Consider the following 18,003-nt stretch of genomic DNA (forward strand, 5'->3'; position numbering starts at 1 on the left):
GTTCTTCTTGGTGTCATTCTCACAAAATTATGGCCAGGAATAGGTTTCTAGTAATTGTCATATATTTGGAAATGACTTTCTGACTCACGCACAAAAGATGGTGGACCATTTACTTGTTTTGGTTGTGATTGTCTCGTAAGCTCTAAATTGTTTTCCTCTTGTCACCGAGTACGATGTGTTTGTTGGTTTTGTTGGTTGGAATTTGTCATCTAGACAAATCCAGATAACAATTGTCGAGAAAAAAAGGCTATGTGTTTAGAAAGTGAACAAAGCTTAGGAAAAATTAAAACACAACTAAAAAGAGCTCTATGCACTCCTTCTAGCGTTAAATTGTTTATGCCAAAGACTGGACCAATCAAATACAAGTAATCGGGACTAAAAGAGTCAGTTTGAGAATAAATTTGTTTTCCTTTGGTAAATTTTTATACAATTGATGATAATGACAATAGTACACTTTTAGTTATCCTATTCATAATTGTCAACAAGGTATCGGAGGAGAAAAGGAAAATCACATACAAACCCAAGGGAGGTTTACTACTAAAATAAGTTGTTAGTAGTAGGAGTTATTCCTCAAGTTTATAAAGTGATATATTCTCCTCTTTCTTTCCAATGTGTGATAATAATAAAGGGAGGAATTCTTGTATGCGACGGTCCTTAAATTAGGACCAACCGACACATACATATGATCAGTTTTAAGGCTTATGTGATCACAAATCTATGATCACTTCTAAGACTTATGTGATCACTTTTAAAACATATGTGATCACTTTTTACTATTGTAAGTGATTACTTTTAAAGATTAAGCAATCGTTTTTAAGGCATGTATGATTACTTTTAAGACCTATATGATCACTTTTAGAGCCAATGTGATCATTTTTAATTTACTATGTTACTTTTAAAGCATATGTGATCACTATTAAGGCTTATGCGATCGCTTTTAAAATATGTGCGATCACTTTGACTATTATAAGTGATTACTTGTAAAGCCTATGCGATCATTTTGAATTTACTATGTTACTTTTAAAGCATATGTGAGCACATTTAAGGCTTATGGGATCACTTTTAAAGCATGTGTGATCATTGTGATTATTATAAGTGATTATTTTTAAAGCCTATGTGATCATTGTGAATTTACTGTGTTACTTTCAAAGCATATGTGATCAATTTTAAGGCTTACGTGATCACTTTTAAAGCATGTGTGATCACTTTGACTTTTATAAGTGATTACATTTAAAGCTTATGTGATCATTTTTAAAACCATTGTGATTATTTTTAAGACCTATGTGATCACTTTTAAAGCCTATGTGATAATTTTTAATTTTCAAGTCCACCACCACAACCACCACCACCACAAAACACAATTTCCATAAGCTTTAAAAGTGATTATATAAGTCTTAAAAGTGATCACATATGCATTAAAATTAATCATATAAGCTTTAAAAGTGATCACATAAAAAATAAAAAATGATCACATAAGCATTTCAAAGTAATCACATAAGCCTTATAAAAAAATGATTACCTAAGTTTTAAATGTGATCACATATAAAATAGAGAATTGAGTGAGTTATCAGAAACAGGTCTTGATTTTAGGACGATCATATTAAAGACTTGGTGTAATAATACACTTTAATAATGTCCAAACTAAGGTGGGTGCAAAAATTCCTAATCAATAACCGTAATTTGTAAATCATCATAAAAAGATAAAAAAATAATATTAAAATAAAAAAAATCAAAAAAGATAAATTAAAATACAAAACTCTCTATCACATCTTACCACGTGATTTATTAACTTTATAAATAATCGTTATTTAACATGACCGTCTCAGGGTAGGTGTTATGAAGTTGAGACCTGTCGGTGCCAGGTTTATGGCATATATATCATTTGATAGCTGCTGCTCGGCTGCTCCGCACTCGCTGGAGTCGAATATTGGAGTATTACTCCAGTATGCACTATCACTACACTGGGGACTACTCTGGGTGTACCACATCAACAATTCCCACACTTTCCGTTACTCTTAATCACAATTTTTCTCTTTCTAGAATTCCTCATTCTTTCTCTCTTTTCTGATCATCAAGATGAGACTAAAGTCTATCACCAATCCTCTCAATTCTCTCCAAAACAAGAGGTCTCACGAATTTCATTCATGCTTTCATTTTCATCTCTGCATTTTCACTTTTCTAGGTCTTATTTTTGTTGTTATCCTAATTGGTTTGGGTTTTATCGTCGTTTATCTTCCTCAATCTCGTAATTCTATTTTCTACTTTGTTTTTTTTTGCATAATTGTAGACTGCAATCCTAATTTGATTCATTTTTTGCATTTTGTTTTGGTAAGCTATGTTGGATTACATGTCATGTTTACGCCATTGTAGTGTTGGATTCAGAGATGCTTATGGTTTCGCAATTAGACCTCAGCATGTGCAAAGATATAAAGAGTATGCCAACATCTATCAGGTACATTATTACACCACACTGTAATGCTGTATTTACCTATTTTGGGTTATTATTGCCATTTGCTTAGTGCTATTGGTTGGTGAGTGGTGACTAGTGTCTACGTACTACTGATCAATGATCACTGACTAGTAAGGCATTTTCTGCTTCAAGAATATTACTCCTAACTTATTTAATTTTAGTCTGCTCTGTAATGCAAGTATTATGAACTAATTTTCTATGGTCAATAATTGATTATGGTATCTTGGTCTCTTTTATTCTGATTACATTTTGTTACATGGCTAACATAACTGAGAAAGCCATGGCTAAAGGGCATATTTTGTGCCAGCTATGAACCTTATTTTTCTTTTATTAAAGTGAATTTTTATTATGTCTTTTGATTAGGATTTAGGGTAAGGCCGGACAATCCCTAGAGACAGGTTGGAGTTAAAATTAAGTCTTTGTATATACTTAGTCTACACCAAAATAATGTGTACCATATTTACTATTCGCTCGTTTTCTACTTATATCAATTGGCTCAACTCTTTAAATGGAAATGTGCACACTATCTTAGTGTGGGCTAAGTTCACACATTCACATTTACGGAAATCGCTCCTTCATATAGGTGGGTGAAAATCAAACCTTTGCCTCAAGAGTGAAAGAGAAATCTTTGACCAATAGGCCAGGTGCCAACCCATATTCTCAAAGTGAACTTAGTTTTGTTAAAACCAATATTTTTAATTTGATGTGAACAGAAACTGTTATTCTGTCATATGTTCAAAGTTAACGTTAGAAAAGGAGAAAATTCAGTCAGCTATCACAAGTGAGATGCAGTGAGGTGCTCTTGTAACATACCTTGGCTTATGAGAATTCAGCTTTTAAGACATTTGAAATGGATATTGGTCTAGGGTCTTGGATCTAGAATTCATGTATTAGTTTTATAACTAATGCATAGTATCAGCTTTCTGGTTAAAGGTTTACTGCATATTAGTATATGACATTCACTGCAGTGACAGATGAACATATTCAGGAATTTTTTTGTCTTCATTGGTTTCATTTTGTTTTTCAGGAGGAAGAGGAGGAAAGATCTGATCGTTGGAACATTTTCCTTGAGATGTTATCTGAGTCTATTCAGTTGTCTGTTAATGGAGAAATAGTAGATACTTATGACAACAAAGGTCACCTGATGCCTGTAGCTGATACTAACCTGCAAGCACCAGATGAGTCTGTTGTTGGAACTGATACATCTAGTTCTGAAGGTTCTATTGATGATAAAATTCAGAAGCCTGAAGTCCTAGTAGTGAAGGCAAAGAAAATTCATAAAGTTCAAATATGGTCTGAGATAAGACCATTATTACGCGCAATAGAGGATATAATGAGTGTACGAGTGAACAAGAGGAGCTGTTCCTATCGGAAAGAACCGGATACTGATTCTCACAAAATCCTCAAATCTTATGAAGAAGCTAAGTCTTTCAAAGGAGCAGCAGAAGATGATTCCGAAGAAGAATTCTATGACGTGGAGAAATCAGATCCTGTTCAAGATGTCCCTTCTATTGATACTGCTTCTATACCTGCAACTGTTGGCATTGTTGAGGGAACCAACCTAGACTCCAGCTCTCCTTGGAAAACAGAATTGGATTTTTTTGTTCGAGGGGGTCTTCCGATGGCCCTTAGAGGAGAGGTACTATATTTTAATTATACTATATTATTTGTTGCAAACTTGGCATACATACTTGGTAGTTCATGTAATATTAAGATTGCAGCTTTGGCAAGCCTTTGTTGGTGTGAAGGCACGAAGAGTAGAGAAGTACTATGAAAAGTTGTTGCACTCAGAAAGTAATCATGTTAATAAAGTAAATCAGGAAGAAACAAATGATAATGATTCTGGTGCAGGACTTTGTGAGAAATGGAAGGGCCAGATTGAAAAGGTGGATTGGTGATTTCTTGTTTTTGACTATGGTCTAGGCTGTGATCTTCATTATAAAAACTTCATAACTGTATGCACACAGGATTTACCTCGTACTTTTCCTGGCCACCCTGCATTGGATGAAAACGGCAGAAATGCTTTAAGGCGTTTACTTATTGCTTATGCTCGGCATAACCCATCAGTTGGCTATTGCCAGGTAACGAACTTTGGTTGTTCTTATGTATGAAACACTTCACCACTTAAAAAGTTTAGAGCAGATCAAGTCTAATTTAGTGTCTAATATTTTACGGTGCATATGTTAAAATTTCGAGCTATGTTGAGATGAAATCCTTTAGAAGCATAAATAGAATGACATGTCCTGTGATTGGGGAGCTCTTTGATGTTTATCTTAAGATAACAAATTGATAAGTTGATATCATTCTGTTACCGAGAGAATCTGCTTGCAATGTTTTGATATCAAACAAGCAATAATATTCATGGACAGATACCAAAAACGTTATTAAGATCGAGATTCCACTGAGAATCGTTGACGGGGTAGGATCAAAATCTGTAGAATCGGATTGTAGGATCGTGTAACCCTACAAATATGCATTAATGTGCTTTGGATTAATGATTATCAATTATATTTGTCCATTTTTTAAGTTTTAAGGTGAAAGTAAGAACTTATTACACTTTATCTATTAAGTTTTGAAAAAAAATACTTTTAATAATCATTTTCAAATTGCAAATCAAGAAAAACATGAATTTTATAAAGATGTTGATATGATTATTTTAAATATATATTTATACAAAAGTGAAATTTGGATTATATGAAAATATTTTATGATTGAAACTACTCTTGTAAGATCGGATAGTAGAATCGTAAAATTGTATTATGATCCTATCAAATAAATTCTTGAGCTAAGTAGGATCGCACGATTCTATCACATTAAGATCCTACGTTCGATCTAGCTTGGTCGCCTATTTTTGGATCATAGGATCGTAGAATTGTATGTCAGAATCGAGATTCTAATAACTATGGATACAAATGCACCATAAAAAGCCGGTGAGCAAAATGTGAAATTTAAGATAATTCTTCTGTACTTCAGCTACTTGAATTATAAAAGCTAATTGCCCTACTTAAGTTTGATGTAGCATATTTATGTGTATATTTGTTTGATGGTCAATTAGCCGTAGCCTTTCAGTTAAGCTTAGTAAAATCTCCTTTGAGGATTTTTGGTGTAGTTTCCTCTCCATTTTGCTCTTGTGGATCACTTGGAGATCTTTCTTGATTAGCTTTTAATGTATGTGTGCAAAAAATTTTTCTTGCAGTGGCTTCAATCCAAGTTAAATTGGTTTCAAGCATGTGTATTATAGTGGAGTTCTACGTGGTTCCACACTCACTCAGTGGATGACATATAGCTCTTAACTAATGTAGGAACAGACTTTGGGATTTTTTTTTGTATGTTCGAGAAGTGATTGTAAACCATTGTATTTTTGGTCTATATTGGAACCATGACATTCTTCCCCATTGTTAAGAAGAGAGGAGCACATAAATAAAATGTGTCATTCGTGATATGAGTCCAGTCAACCATTTGTATATGAACACTTTTATTCAAAACCAAATGATACTCCTGCCCAATAATTAATAAGATGTGATATGCAATTTATATGCTTAAGGTAAAGAGAAAGTTTGGTTTGATATTGAAGTAACTCTTAAGATAAACCCTGAAAGTGGTTCATATTAACCCACCATTGAATTAAACTTGTTTTTTGTTCTGTTTTTGATGCCCCTTACATTTTGTCTAAAAGAAGATTCCACAAAGGATATAGTAGGGGTAGTTTGTCATAAATGATGCTCAGTTTCTTTAGGAATTAGGATGGAAAAACATTCAAGCATGTATGTGTTCTAACTCTGGCATTTCACCATACTACACAAGAAACATGTGACTCTTTGAAATGTACAAGGTTAAGTACCCGACATGTTCAACCAGCAGCCCAGAAATTTCCATGTTTTATAAGCATCAAAATTGTGTAATTGACGAAAAGCCTCATTGCGAGCTATTAAAATAAACTTGGAATACTAATTGCTTTCCTCAACTTTTGGACATTGGTGTATTTGTGCTTCCATTTCTGTTGTAGCACCTCATTGTGTTTTGGGGATATCTGCTTAGTAGAAGTAAATATATATGGTTGACTTATTTATTTTTATTTTTTAAGGCGAGGGAGTGGAATAGGAATGACTTGAAGCAACTATTGGGAAGTAAACATGTTACTGCTTGGGTACTGCTTAGTAGTCAAGAGTTTGAAAGTTTACTTTTGAGGAGCATCCTAGCATACTACTAACTAGTGATTTAAGGCTTTCTCCTATGGATTGTGGAAGAGTTTTATGTATTAAGTGTAAAAATGAAATAGAAAACTTACTCTGTGTTCTGTTTCTTAATTTTGTTTATTGACAGGCTATGAATTTTTTTGCTGGCTTACTGTTGCTTTTAATGCCTGAGGAGAATGCATTTTGGTAGGTCGGAAAACCTTTTTTATCCTATAATTTTCTCTTTTTCTATATGTTTTGATACTTGTACATTTTATCTTTGTATTATGTGGTTTTTATGTGACTTCTCAAATGCTATATTTACAGGACCCTTATGGGTATATTGGATGACTATTTTGATGGTTATTATTCAGAAGAGATGATCGAGTGTCAGGTAGTGGCTCTTTAATTTATTTAAGGATGCATTAGTGATCAACAATTCTTTCCCGGATTTTGGTGCACAATTTCAATATCGATCTTGTGTTCAGGTGGACCAGCATGTTTTTGAGGACTTGATGCGCGAACGGTTCCCAAAATTGGGTTTGTGTTCCCTTTATACTAGTATGTAATAATTATTTCTGGTCACTTAAGACATCTAAGTTTCTGAACCCTTCTCTCGCAGTAAATCATCTTGACTATTTGGGCGTGCAAGTGGGATGTGTTACTGGTCCTTGGTTCCTCTCAATATTCATAAATATGCTTCCGTGGGAAAGTGGTCTGGTTCTATATCTGACTATAATTAAAGTTCAGGATATTTGTGGTGCATGGCTTTTTTTAGACATGGCACAGTATTATTTTATTTACCATTTTTGGTTGATAGCTTTTGACTATTTAGCATTTGAGCGATCAGCTATTGTTAATGGGCTTTCTTTTCTGTCATCAGTTCTTCGAGTTTGGGATGTGCTTCTGTTCGAGGGGAATCGTGTTATGCTGTTTCGCACTGCACTTGCGCTTTTAGAGTTATATGGTACTTTGCAAAGTATAGTGATTTAAGAATTTTCGGTGTAATATAAACAAACAAAAAAAAAATTTCTGGATGTAGTTTCTTGAGTGAGAGGTTATTTGTCGAACCTATGTTTATGAAGAACTGTAGAATATTTCTGGGTCTATCTTTTAACTAATAAAACTATTTTTAATGATGCTTTCCTTTCTCAATTCGTGCAGGCCCTGCCTTGTTAACAACAAAAGATGCAGGAGATGCAGTTTCTTTGCTACAATCTCTTGCCGGATCAACGTTTGACAGTAGTCAACTAGTCCTGACTGCTTGCATGGGATACCAAAATGTACATGAAGCTAGATTGCAGGAATTAAGAGATAAACATCGTCCTGTACTACTTGCTGCTATTGAACAAAGATCCAAAGGCCATCAAGCTCTGAAAAATTCTCAGGGTCTAACTTGTAAGCTATACAGTTTCAAGCATGATCCTGGATCTGATGAGCAAATGAATGGTGATACAGCACACATAGAATCTGGTTTTACTGTCCCCGGCGATTACTTTATTGGCATGACTGGAGCTGTGGATATTGATCCTAGTTTGGATATTCAAGAGCAGGTAATGCTTGATTGTTTCGACTTTTCAGTTATAGAATCATCTCTTTCGCATGAGTCAACTATTTGAGCCATCCCACAAGAAGCAACTGGCGGTCAATATCTTTTTAATCTACAAACAGCTAATCACATGGACAAATATGTTGCCCATTGCTTGATATGAATGTTGGAGAAAAAAATGCCAGAACATGCTACAGACACAAAGAAAAGTTGCTAAACCTAAATGGCTAGCAGTGATCCACATTGACATGTGAGAGTGGGGAGGGGTGTGTGTGTGTGTGTGTGCGCTGTTTCATAATTATTTTTAAACCTAATTTGACCAACACATTTATATGATGGTTTTTCCTGCTCAAGTTATTAAATGCATTTTTGCAGGTAAGATGGTTGAAGGTTGAATTATGCAAATTATTGGAAGAGAAAAGATCCGCAGAGCTCAGGTGAAATCTGGGTCTCTTTTCTCCTATCTATAACAAAGAATCTGCCCAAGTCTAATATACTAGCATAGCTTTGTTTATCAGTCTGATACTCTGATCTATCGTTCAACAGTCTTTTCATGTGATCAACTTTTAGAGCACCGAATTTGATTCCTTTTCTGTTGAAGCGGTAACAAAGGGCTTGACTAGGATGCTTCTTAATAAGGACCCCTCATAATTCATACTTGCGCTCCTATATACATGCTGAAACTAATCTTTTCCTATGAAGATTTTTAACTTGTAGACATATTTACTCATTTTTGAGTAATTGTTTTTGTTCCCTTTGATTTTGGAACCAGAGCAGAGGAGCTGGAGACTGCATTAATGGAGATGGTGAAGCAAGACAACCGTCGACAATTAAGCGCAAGGGTAAATGTTTCTTGCTGTGAATTGAATTCTTGTTCTGTTTTGATTAGTTAATGTTTGTCAGTTTTCCTTCATAGATTTATTTTCTGTGTTATGTCATGTAGCATCTGTCAAAACTTTTTAAATTGATGTCAGTCAATAGATGATGCCCAGGATCTGTATACTAGTTTCTTTTTAGATCAAAAGATCACTTCAAAATTAATTGGTTAAGATTTGGCATGTCCTGGAACTGGAATTCGAAATTTAGACAATAGTTTTGATATAAGAATTTCAACTTCTTTATGTCGATACCATGTTGCATTCTTGTGTTGATCTTCCCTTATAAGCAGGTTGAACAATTGGAACTAGAGGTTTCAGAGCTCCGTCGTTCCCTCGCTGATAAGCAGGAGCAAGAAGGTGCCATGCTTCAGGTTTCATTTTAGCAGAGATTTACTTAGCTTGTCAGTGGAAACTTTATATTGTCAAAGCACGGATCAAGAAAATTGTTTTAACATTATTCATGCACTTTACAGGTCTTAATGCGGGTTGAGCAAGAGCAGAAACTAACGGAAGATGCACGTAGATTTGCTGAACAAGAAGTGGCGTCCCAGAGAGTTGCAGCTGAAACTCTTCAGGTTCTTTATATAATGGCTTAGTCCTCTCTTTTCTTTGCCACCTTTCGGCCTCTACTTCCATCCATTTGGAGTGGAAGGCTGTGATAGGTTCAGATTACATGCCAAAGGCCTGAACTTAAAATGAGGATGCCCAACTTGTTGATCATGAACTCCCATTACATATTTAAATTACTTGGCTGCAATTTTTTTATTAATGAATCTTTGTTATATGAACTCGGATATCATATTGAAGATTTGGATTTTCACATCATTTGGAGAATCTATCTTGTATTGTTGCTAGTTTTAATGTGCATTATCTATCATGTAGTTATTGGTATTTAGTACAATGCTTGAATCTAAAAAGAAATTGAAGGTATTGATTATCTGCTATTTGTCCTCCATATGGCTTTGTTTTTCACATGTATGCTTCCATTGCGAAGGTACTCAAGCAACTTCTTGTGTGTAGGAAAAATATGACAAGGCTGTGTTTGCACTTGCTGAAATGGAGAAGCGGGTAGTTATGGCAGAATCAATGTTGGAAGCTACACTACAATACCAGTCCGGCCAAATGAAAACTCAACCTTCTCCAAGGTATTCTGGTTTAGTTAGTTACTGTACAGTGTTTCTGTTATATCTTGGTATGATACTTCTTTAGATATGAGCATCCCTGCAAAGATGCTTTCGTTAAAGCTAAAGCATGGATTGTGGATAATGTATGGCTGTCTAGATAACGTTATAATGTACAATGCTTTGACTTCTCTTTTGTAGGTCTGTACATAATTCTTCACCAGTACAAAGTAACACTGAGCCTTCAACAGATCTACCTGTTAGAAAAATTAGCCTGCTCACGAGACCTTTTGGGCTCTGATTGCGTGAAACGAACAAGGTAGTCTATTTGCATAAGCTTTAGGGGTGTTTGGCAAATGGCCATAGCCTATCAGCTACAAGTTGGTTGGAGTGTCTGTTGACTGAATTGACCAGCTGATTTCTTGTTTGATCAGCTGATTTTGAACACGCTATTTCGAGTAGTTTGTTCAAAAATAGCTTATTCATAACTATAAGTTATCTCACCCAACTAATTTACTAAACACTAACATTAGATGATTTGACCACTCAATCATCTATATATGCTAAATTAAACAAAAATTGTCCAACAAGCTATTTTGCCAAACACCCCATTTAAATGTTACTCTTGATATTTGGTATCTTCTCGTCAAATTACTTAATTTGAGTTGACCCTTCTAACATTTTGAGAAGTCTTGGGTACTTTATTTTGTTATTGACGTTTGGATGAATATCTATAATAATTTAGTGGATTGTCTTTTGTATCCCCTTGATTATTGAGGAGCTGTTTCCATTTCAAATCAATGCCTAGCTTCTTCATTACAAATAAGAAACGTAAATTGATTTACGAGCAATTTACTAGCATAATGAGTTGCTGTCTTGTACACATATCACTGCCACAATCACATGGAGCGACATGATTCGTAATCTCCTCTTGTTCACGAATTGGAAAAAAAAAAAAGCAAATTATCATCATTTAATTTGGGCTATTTTTGGGGCCTTTCGGGCTAATCGCAAATTCATAAAACGAATTAGTGCGAATTATGTTACACTGACCACATAATATATCAGAGTATTATGTTCCCTTTTTGCTTCTTGTACACATTTCTCTTTCATCTTCCTTGAGCATGGTTCAATCTAGCTGTCAACTTTTGGCCAATTAGCTAATTTGTAATAAGCAGTTTATACCATCTATTTTTCTGACCGCCATTTCTACATGAACCTCATACAGGTTTAATTATACACATTTGTTGATGATTGTCATACATAATACATTGAACTGTAACCTTACATCAAGTTGGCTTTGATTCATTTTAAAATTGTTATTGAATGATACATCTGTTTAGTTCTACTTTTACATATAGAAGATTCCAGACTACTCAAGCAAGCATTCAGGTAGTTAAACTGTGGCCTATTCTGCTGGACTTGACAGGGAAAACCAGAAAGCGTGGAAGAGCCAAGTGAGACTAAGCCAAATGATGAAGCACACAGCCGAATTGTTGAGGAGAAAGTAAGTGTTTACAATTAAATTCCAGAGAAGCCATAGATATGCGACTGGATACGGTTAAAGGTGTGCAGTCTGCATTGTGCTAGTGCTACACAAAGTCCAGTTCAGGCAGCATAGTATTGGTGAAATCTGAATTAGCATAGACAAGTCCTGTTGCTACTTCAGTTTTTCTATCTCCAGTGTTTAGTATTCAATTTTCATTTGTTGAGTTTTTTAATCTCCAGTGTATAGCATTCAATTTTTATTTGTTGATTACAAAGTAATAAAATCTTAACTATATATAGATATAGATTTACTACCATTAAATTCCTGGATCTTCCCCAATCCCCATCCTTGCTCAAATATTGTATAAACATTCTTTGTGAAATACTATAGCTTTGTGAAATACTTTGGTGATTTTTCCAGTCCATGATCTTGTAAATGTTATGTAATAAATGATCAGTAGAATTTGACTGCTTCTACTAGACAAGCAAAATTAGCAACGATCTTTTACACTTTGTTTGGATAACCATGCTGAAAGGAAATGAAAAGAAGGGTAAAGGGAGGGAAGATAAAAGGAAGGGGAGAGAATTACGAGGAAAACTTTCTATGCTTAGAAGGGAATGGAAATAGTACTATGGGTGATAATGCAAATTTCCTATGAGTTGCAACTAATTACACTAGAATAGCTAGGATAGTAGAGACTAAAAAGATAAACAGGTAGCTAATTACTTTCGTAAATATGTAAGGGAAAACTTAAATATTATCATTCATGAGTTTTGTTATATTTTTTCTTATGGTATGTCTCACAAGATTTGCTATATTTTCACTTTTAATCATGATTCACACTCTTACTTTAATCTCATCTACATATTTAATTTATTTTTTCATCTTGTTTGCATATTTCTTATATTTCTCCATGAATCACTTTATTACCCATTTTTACTCTTGTTTTAGTTTGCTTAAATTTTATCCTTATAGCAAATGTTACGAGACATAGAGAATATGATGTACTTCATTTTGTAGTTGTTCATGGGCGGCTTACCCGCCGAACTCAACCCACCTGGCTTGAAAAATGGGCAGGCTTGGAAAACAATTTTGGCAAACATTTAATAATTGGGCGGGTATTAACCGCCCGCTAAGTTAAATGGACGGATAGCAACACAAAAATGATACCCGCAGATAAACCCCTCTGCATACTTATTTTATAAATATATAATTTTTCTAGTTTTTATTTCACGAGATTGAAAATTTTTTTCTTTATTAAATGATTATTCTTTTTCAGTTTTTGTTTTTTGTGTTTTTAGGGTTGGTTGTAGTTAAGAGTTGCATATTAGTTAGTATTGATTTCAATATTTTGTAGGACAAAGTTTTGCCTTTTTTTCTTATGGTATCAACTTAACTTTGGATGATATAATTGTATTATTTAATTGTTGTTAAGACTCAATTTTGGACTTTGTATTTTTTTAGTTTTTATAATGGTAATGTCCATGACTAAATCACATTTCTAAGTTAAAAATGTCATTTTTTTTCACAGTAACTTATTTAATTAATTATATTAAATAAAAAAATTTATTTGCCCGTGGGTCCCACCTGCTAAAAAAGAGGGTGAGTAGTGGTATATAAAGTAAGCTCGCTAAAGCGAGCGTGCTTTTGAAATTTTAGGCCCGCGGATATGGTTCTAAAGGCAAAGTCTGGTCTGCTACCTGCCCAAACTCGCCCATGAACAACTCTACTTCATTTGCACATGTTGCTTTATTTAAGTTTTACATTCATTGAGATTGATTTTATCTAAACCAAGTATATCCAAAAATGTAATCGTTGAGCAAAAAGAAGCACTAAGGAAATAAATACTTGAAATGAAAATAATTTAATGAGTAAAAATCATATTCTTAATAGTCTTTGTGAAAATCTCTATGATTATTATAACATGAAAAATTATGCTAAAGATTTATGGTATGCCCTATAAAAGAAATATGATACCGAGGAGGCTAGTGCTATGTTGTGAGTGGGTACTTAAAGTACCAAATGGTAGATGATAAGTATGTTGAAATGCAGTCTTATGAACTCAAGAAAATTCCTCATGAAAGTATTTTTGAAGTTATGACCTCAGATGAACATTTCCGAGTAGTTACGATTGACAAGTTACGCCATCCTAAAAAAACTTTAACATAATATGAGATACAAGACTAAGGAATTTTCTTTAGAAAGCCTTTTTATCGGCCTTTATATTGGATAGAAGCTCGAAGCAAGATCAAAAAAAGGAAGTAATGTCAATAGGGATGGTCATGGGTCTAAGACCCTATTAGACTCGCTGCAGACTCAACCTTATTTGTGTGTCTAGATTTGAATTCGTGTTCCAAAAAATGTATGGTCTGGTTCTTGGTCTAGGGTTTTCAGACCTAATCCTGATCCAGACCCTCTCTTTAAAATGCATAAAAGTTTAAGCACGAATAATTAAACCAAGACTCATTTAGAATCTTCTTTGGATCATAGACCTATTGGGTCTTGATTCGAGTCCATGATGGTTTACTTGCTATAATATTTTTTGGCTTGGGTTTAGCTATTTGGATTTTGGTTTAGCTATTTAGGCTTAAGAAATATTAGTAGTTGTTGGAGTATCGGTGTGACTTTGACTGCACCAATGGAGTTTGATGAGTTTAATAGTGTGTGAATGTGTGTATATGTGTGTATGATGATGAGGGAGGTGTTTGATGAGCTATGGTTTAGGTGTAAAGGGATACAAAGTGTGGTGTGAGAAGTCTAGAAAGATCATTACTTCTAGGGATGTAGTTTTTGATGAGAATGCATTTGTTACTCCTACTATGGAGAACACTCTTACTAACACTACAGGTACATCCAATGACACCCAAGAGAAGGTGGAGCCTCCCAATATTGATGAAACTGATGATGATGCTCGACATTAAAAAGAAATCGCTTTGACCACTCAAAGAGTAAAGAGGAGAATTATACCTCAAAGAAGGTATATAGAGGAGTGTGACTATGTGGCTTATGCCCTTACGATTGCTAGTGAGGTGGAGAGTGTGAATGTTCCAAATTCCTACAAAGAGGCTACGGCCTCAAGTGACTCAAGCAAGTGGCTAGTAGCTATGAAGCAAGAGATGGAGTCTCTTGCAAAGAACAAAACTTGGGTTATCGTCGAAGCACCTAAAAACAAGAAAGTTGTGGGGTATAAATGGGTTTTCAAGAAGAAAGAGGGATCGAAAAGCACAAGTGCTCCGATATACAAAGCAAGAGTTGTGGCAAAAGGGTTTACTCAAGTGGAGGGGGTAGATTTTCAGGAGGTTTTCTCATCGGTTGTGAAGCATTCTTCTATTAGGGCCTTGCTAGCTATTATAGCTATGGAGGATCTTGAGTTGCATCAATTGGATGTGAAGACTGCTTTCTTACATGGAGAGTTGGAGGAAGAGATCTATATGAAGCAACCGGAGGGTTTTGAAGTTAAAGGTAAAGAAAGTCATGTGTGCCGTTTAATGAAATCATTGTATGGGCTAAAATAATCGCCTAGGCAATGGTATAAGAGATTTAACTCCTTTATGCTTTCACATGATTTTACAAGGGGTTCTTATGATAGTTGTGTCTATCTTAAGAAGCTTGATGGTGGGTCTATGATATATTGATCCTTTATGTTGATGACATGCTTGTAGCATGTAAAGATTTGTTTGAGGTGGAGAACTTAAAGGCGTTACTTTCAAGTGAATTCGACATGAAAGATCTTGGTGAAGCTAAGAAGATACTTGGAATGGAGTTATTAAGGGTAGGGCAAAGGGCATCTTGTACCTTAGTCAAAGGAGGCACATTATGAAGGTATTAAGAAGATTCTCTATAGGCGATGCAAAGAGTGTGTCCACGCCTCTAGCTTCTCTTTTCAAGCTATCCAAAAAGCTATGTCTTCAAATAAAAGAAGAAGAAGAACAAATAGAGGACTTTCCTTACACTTGCGCAGTTGGTAGCGTTATCTATGCCATGGTGTGCTCTAGGCTCGATATTGCTCAAGCAGTTAGCATTGTCAGCCAATATATGTCAAATCTGGGTAAGGGACATTGGGAAGCGCTAAAGTGGTTGTTAAGGTACTTGAAGAGAACTTTAAATGTTTGTCTCAAGTTTGGGAGAAATTCAAGCGGGTTGATTGGGTATTGTGATTCCGACTATGCAGGTGTTGGCTCTCTTACGTTTTGATGATGACTACACTTTATATAAACGAGTATATTTTTAGAGATTGTTTGCAGGTCAATATCCGGTCATAATTAAGATCGTTGATAGTACCTATGACTTGGTCTATGAACATGTACTCGTCAAATGAATGCAAAAGAAGTTAGAAAAAATATATCTCTTAGGATGTCAAATGTAGACAGAAGGTGTACTGTTCCCAAGTTTAATGATCTAATGCTGCTGGAAATTTGAGACTGTGCACTGTTTCCAGACTGAAGTTAGGAGATAATACGTCTGCTGGAATTCTGATTATTATTATATTTTCTGATTTTTAGTTGATGTATTAGTTAAAATTAATTTGTTGCATTAATTAATTATTAAGTTGATTGGCAAAATATTTTCTAAATCACCTAACGTAAGATTTTCTAAATCCTTTTTATAAGCCTTTATTTTTGGATCTATATTTAGTGAATAACTAAACTTGCTAAATATAGTGAAGGCAACAATAGCTGATTTTAGGGATCCTTGGCTATTATTAGTGAAAGGTAACCGTGCCTATTATTGGAAAAGGTAACCATAGCTAATTTTAGTTAGGAGGAACCGTAAACTATTATTAGTATAGGGGAACTATAACTAATTTGCCTATAATTAGTAAAAGGGGAACGGTAGCTATTTTTAGGAGAACGTGGCTTTGATTTAATCAAATATACGCCTATTTTTCTTTTGTTAAGGTAATAACCGTAGGTTTGACCTTACTAATTGAGATCCATATTATTCTCCTTATTATTTGGGATAAGGGAATAGTGGGTAGTTACCTCCTTTTTATTAGGGAAATTAACCCTATAAATAGAGGATTCGGCTGTTCCTTATTCTATGCATTCGTATGAGCAATTAAATTCATACGTTATTTTTGGAAAATCAACAAGAAGTATTTTATTCTAAAATTGCCAATTAACTTATAATATTTTCTTGTGCAACTCTTTGATTTTATCTTTAGAGAGTTTTATCCTTGTGTAAGGGTTTTTGAGAGAGTTATTGTAGCTAGACTTGGGTGAGTTTAGAGGAGAATTAGATAGCTTCTAGTGAAGCTAGAGAAGATATTAGCTTTGAGTGAAGCTAGAGAAGATATTAGCTTTGAGTGAAGCTAAGAGAGTTGCTTTGCGTAAGCAATTGAAAGGAGAAGTTGGCCTAGTTGATGCGCTTCGAGTGAAGTAAGGTGTTTAATGTAATTGTAACGAGTTGCCTTAAACATAGTGAAGAGTTAGAAATTCCGTGGGGTCGTGGTTTTTCCTTCTATTTAGGCCTAGAAGGTTTCCACGTAAAAATCTTGTTGTCTCTTTCATTATTTCGCTCTAAGTTTAAGTTTTATTTCATTTATCTAATTCCGCAAAAACAGGGCAAAAACTCATAAACTTGTAACAACAACAATTAACCCCCCCTCTTGTTGCTGTTTCCATCTCTAACACAGTCTACAATTGGTATCAGAGCCCTGTTCCCATTTGATCGGGAAACCCTAAGGGCAATATCCTGTTATTTTTAGAGATGTCGATAATGAATGGGCGAATGGAAGAAGGGTACTCTACTCAAAGGTCACCCATGTTTGATGGAAAATTCAACACATATTGGAAGAATCAGATGGAGATCTTCATCAAAGCCGAAAATTATGAAGTTCGGAGAGTCATCGACATTTGAGACTTTGAGGTAACTAGTACAAACTCCAATAACGAAATTATTCCCAAACCAATAACCGAATTTGAAAAAGAAGATTTTCAGAAAATGGAAATAAATGCTCTTGCCATCAAGTTGCTTCACTGTGGTCTTGGACCAAACGAACATAACCGCATAATGGGTTGCAAATCTGCCAAACAGATTTGGGACCTGCTGGCAGTTACCCATGAAGGAACAAGTGAAGTGAAACGTTCCAAGATAGACTTGTTGTTGTCTAAGTATAAGAGGTTTGTTATGGAACCAAGAGAAAGCATCCAAGAGATGTTTACAAGGTTCACTAACATCACAAACGAACTTGTCTCTCTTGGAAGACTTATTCCCACCGATGAACAAGTAAGGAAAATTCTAAGGAGTCTCCCTCAAGATGAACGCTGGAGAGCCAAGGTCACTGCCATCCAGGAATCAAAAGATTTCACGAAATTCAAC

General features: G+C 34.8%; 1 protein-coding gene across 2 annotated transcripts; it reads left to right on the forward strand.

The window, feature by feature from the left end:
* The first annotated feature begins 1,890 nt into the window (after positions 1-1,890).
* On the forward strand, positions 1,891-12,106 carry LOC130802665 (GTPase-activating protein GYP2-like). Of its 2 annotated transcripts, none has more exons than XM_057666674.1 (18): positions 1,891-2,126; positions 2,371-2,452; positions 3,498-4,109; positions 4,192-4,356; positions 4,438-4,551; positions 6,794-6,852; positions 6,973-7,039; positions 7,134-7,185; positions 7,268-7,360; positions 7,529-7,612; positions 7,810-8,198; positions 8,570-8,631; positions 8,967-9,036; positions 9,363-9,443; positions 9,546-9,647; positions 10,093-10,217; positions 10,395-10,512; positions 11,623-12,106. In XM_057666674.1, the coding sequence occupies exons 1-17, from the start codon at positions 2,077-2,079 to the stop codon at positions 10,492-10,494; spliced, it is 2,307 nt and encodes a 768-aa protein (XP_057522657.1). In that variant the 5' UTR covers positions 1,891-2,076; the 3' UTR covers positions 10,495-10,512; positions 11,623-12,106. The 2 variants fall into 2 exon arrangements, with proteins under 2 accessions (XP_057522657.1, XP_057522658.1); XM_057666675.1 differs by having other exon boundaries at positions 2,383-2,452.
* Positions 12,107-18,003: the final 5,897 nt, after the last annotated feature.

Source organism: Amaranthus tricolor, chromosome 16, assembly GCF_026212465.1.
Source record: "Amaranthus tricolor cultivar Red isolate AtriRed21 chromosome 16, ASM2621246v1, whole genome shotgun sequence".
NCBI classification, from domain to species: domain Eukaryota; kingdom Viridiplantae; phylum Streptophyta; class Magnoliopsida; order Caryophyllales; family Amaranthaceae; genus Amaranthus; species Amaranthus tricolor.

Bases quoted from the DNA above. Each gene is read 5' to 3' on its own strand.
- LOC130802665 (XM_057666674.1), top strand. From the start codon at position 2,077: ATGAGACTAAAGTCTATCACCAATCCTCTCAATTCTCTCCAAAACAAG. The intron at 4,110-4,191 runs GTACTATATTTT...TTAAGATTGCAG, and splicing joins CGATGGCCCTTAGAGGAGAG to CTTTGGCAAGCCTTTGTTGG. The intron at 9,037-9,362 runs GTAAATGTTTCT...CCTTATAAGCAG, and splicing joins GTCGACAATTAAGCGCAAGG to GTTGAACAATTGGAACTAGA.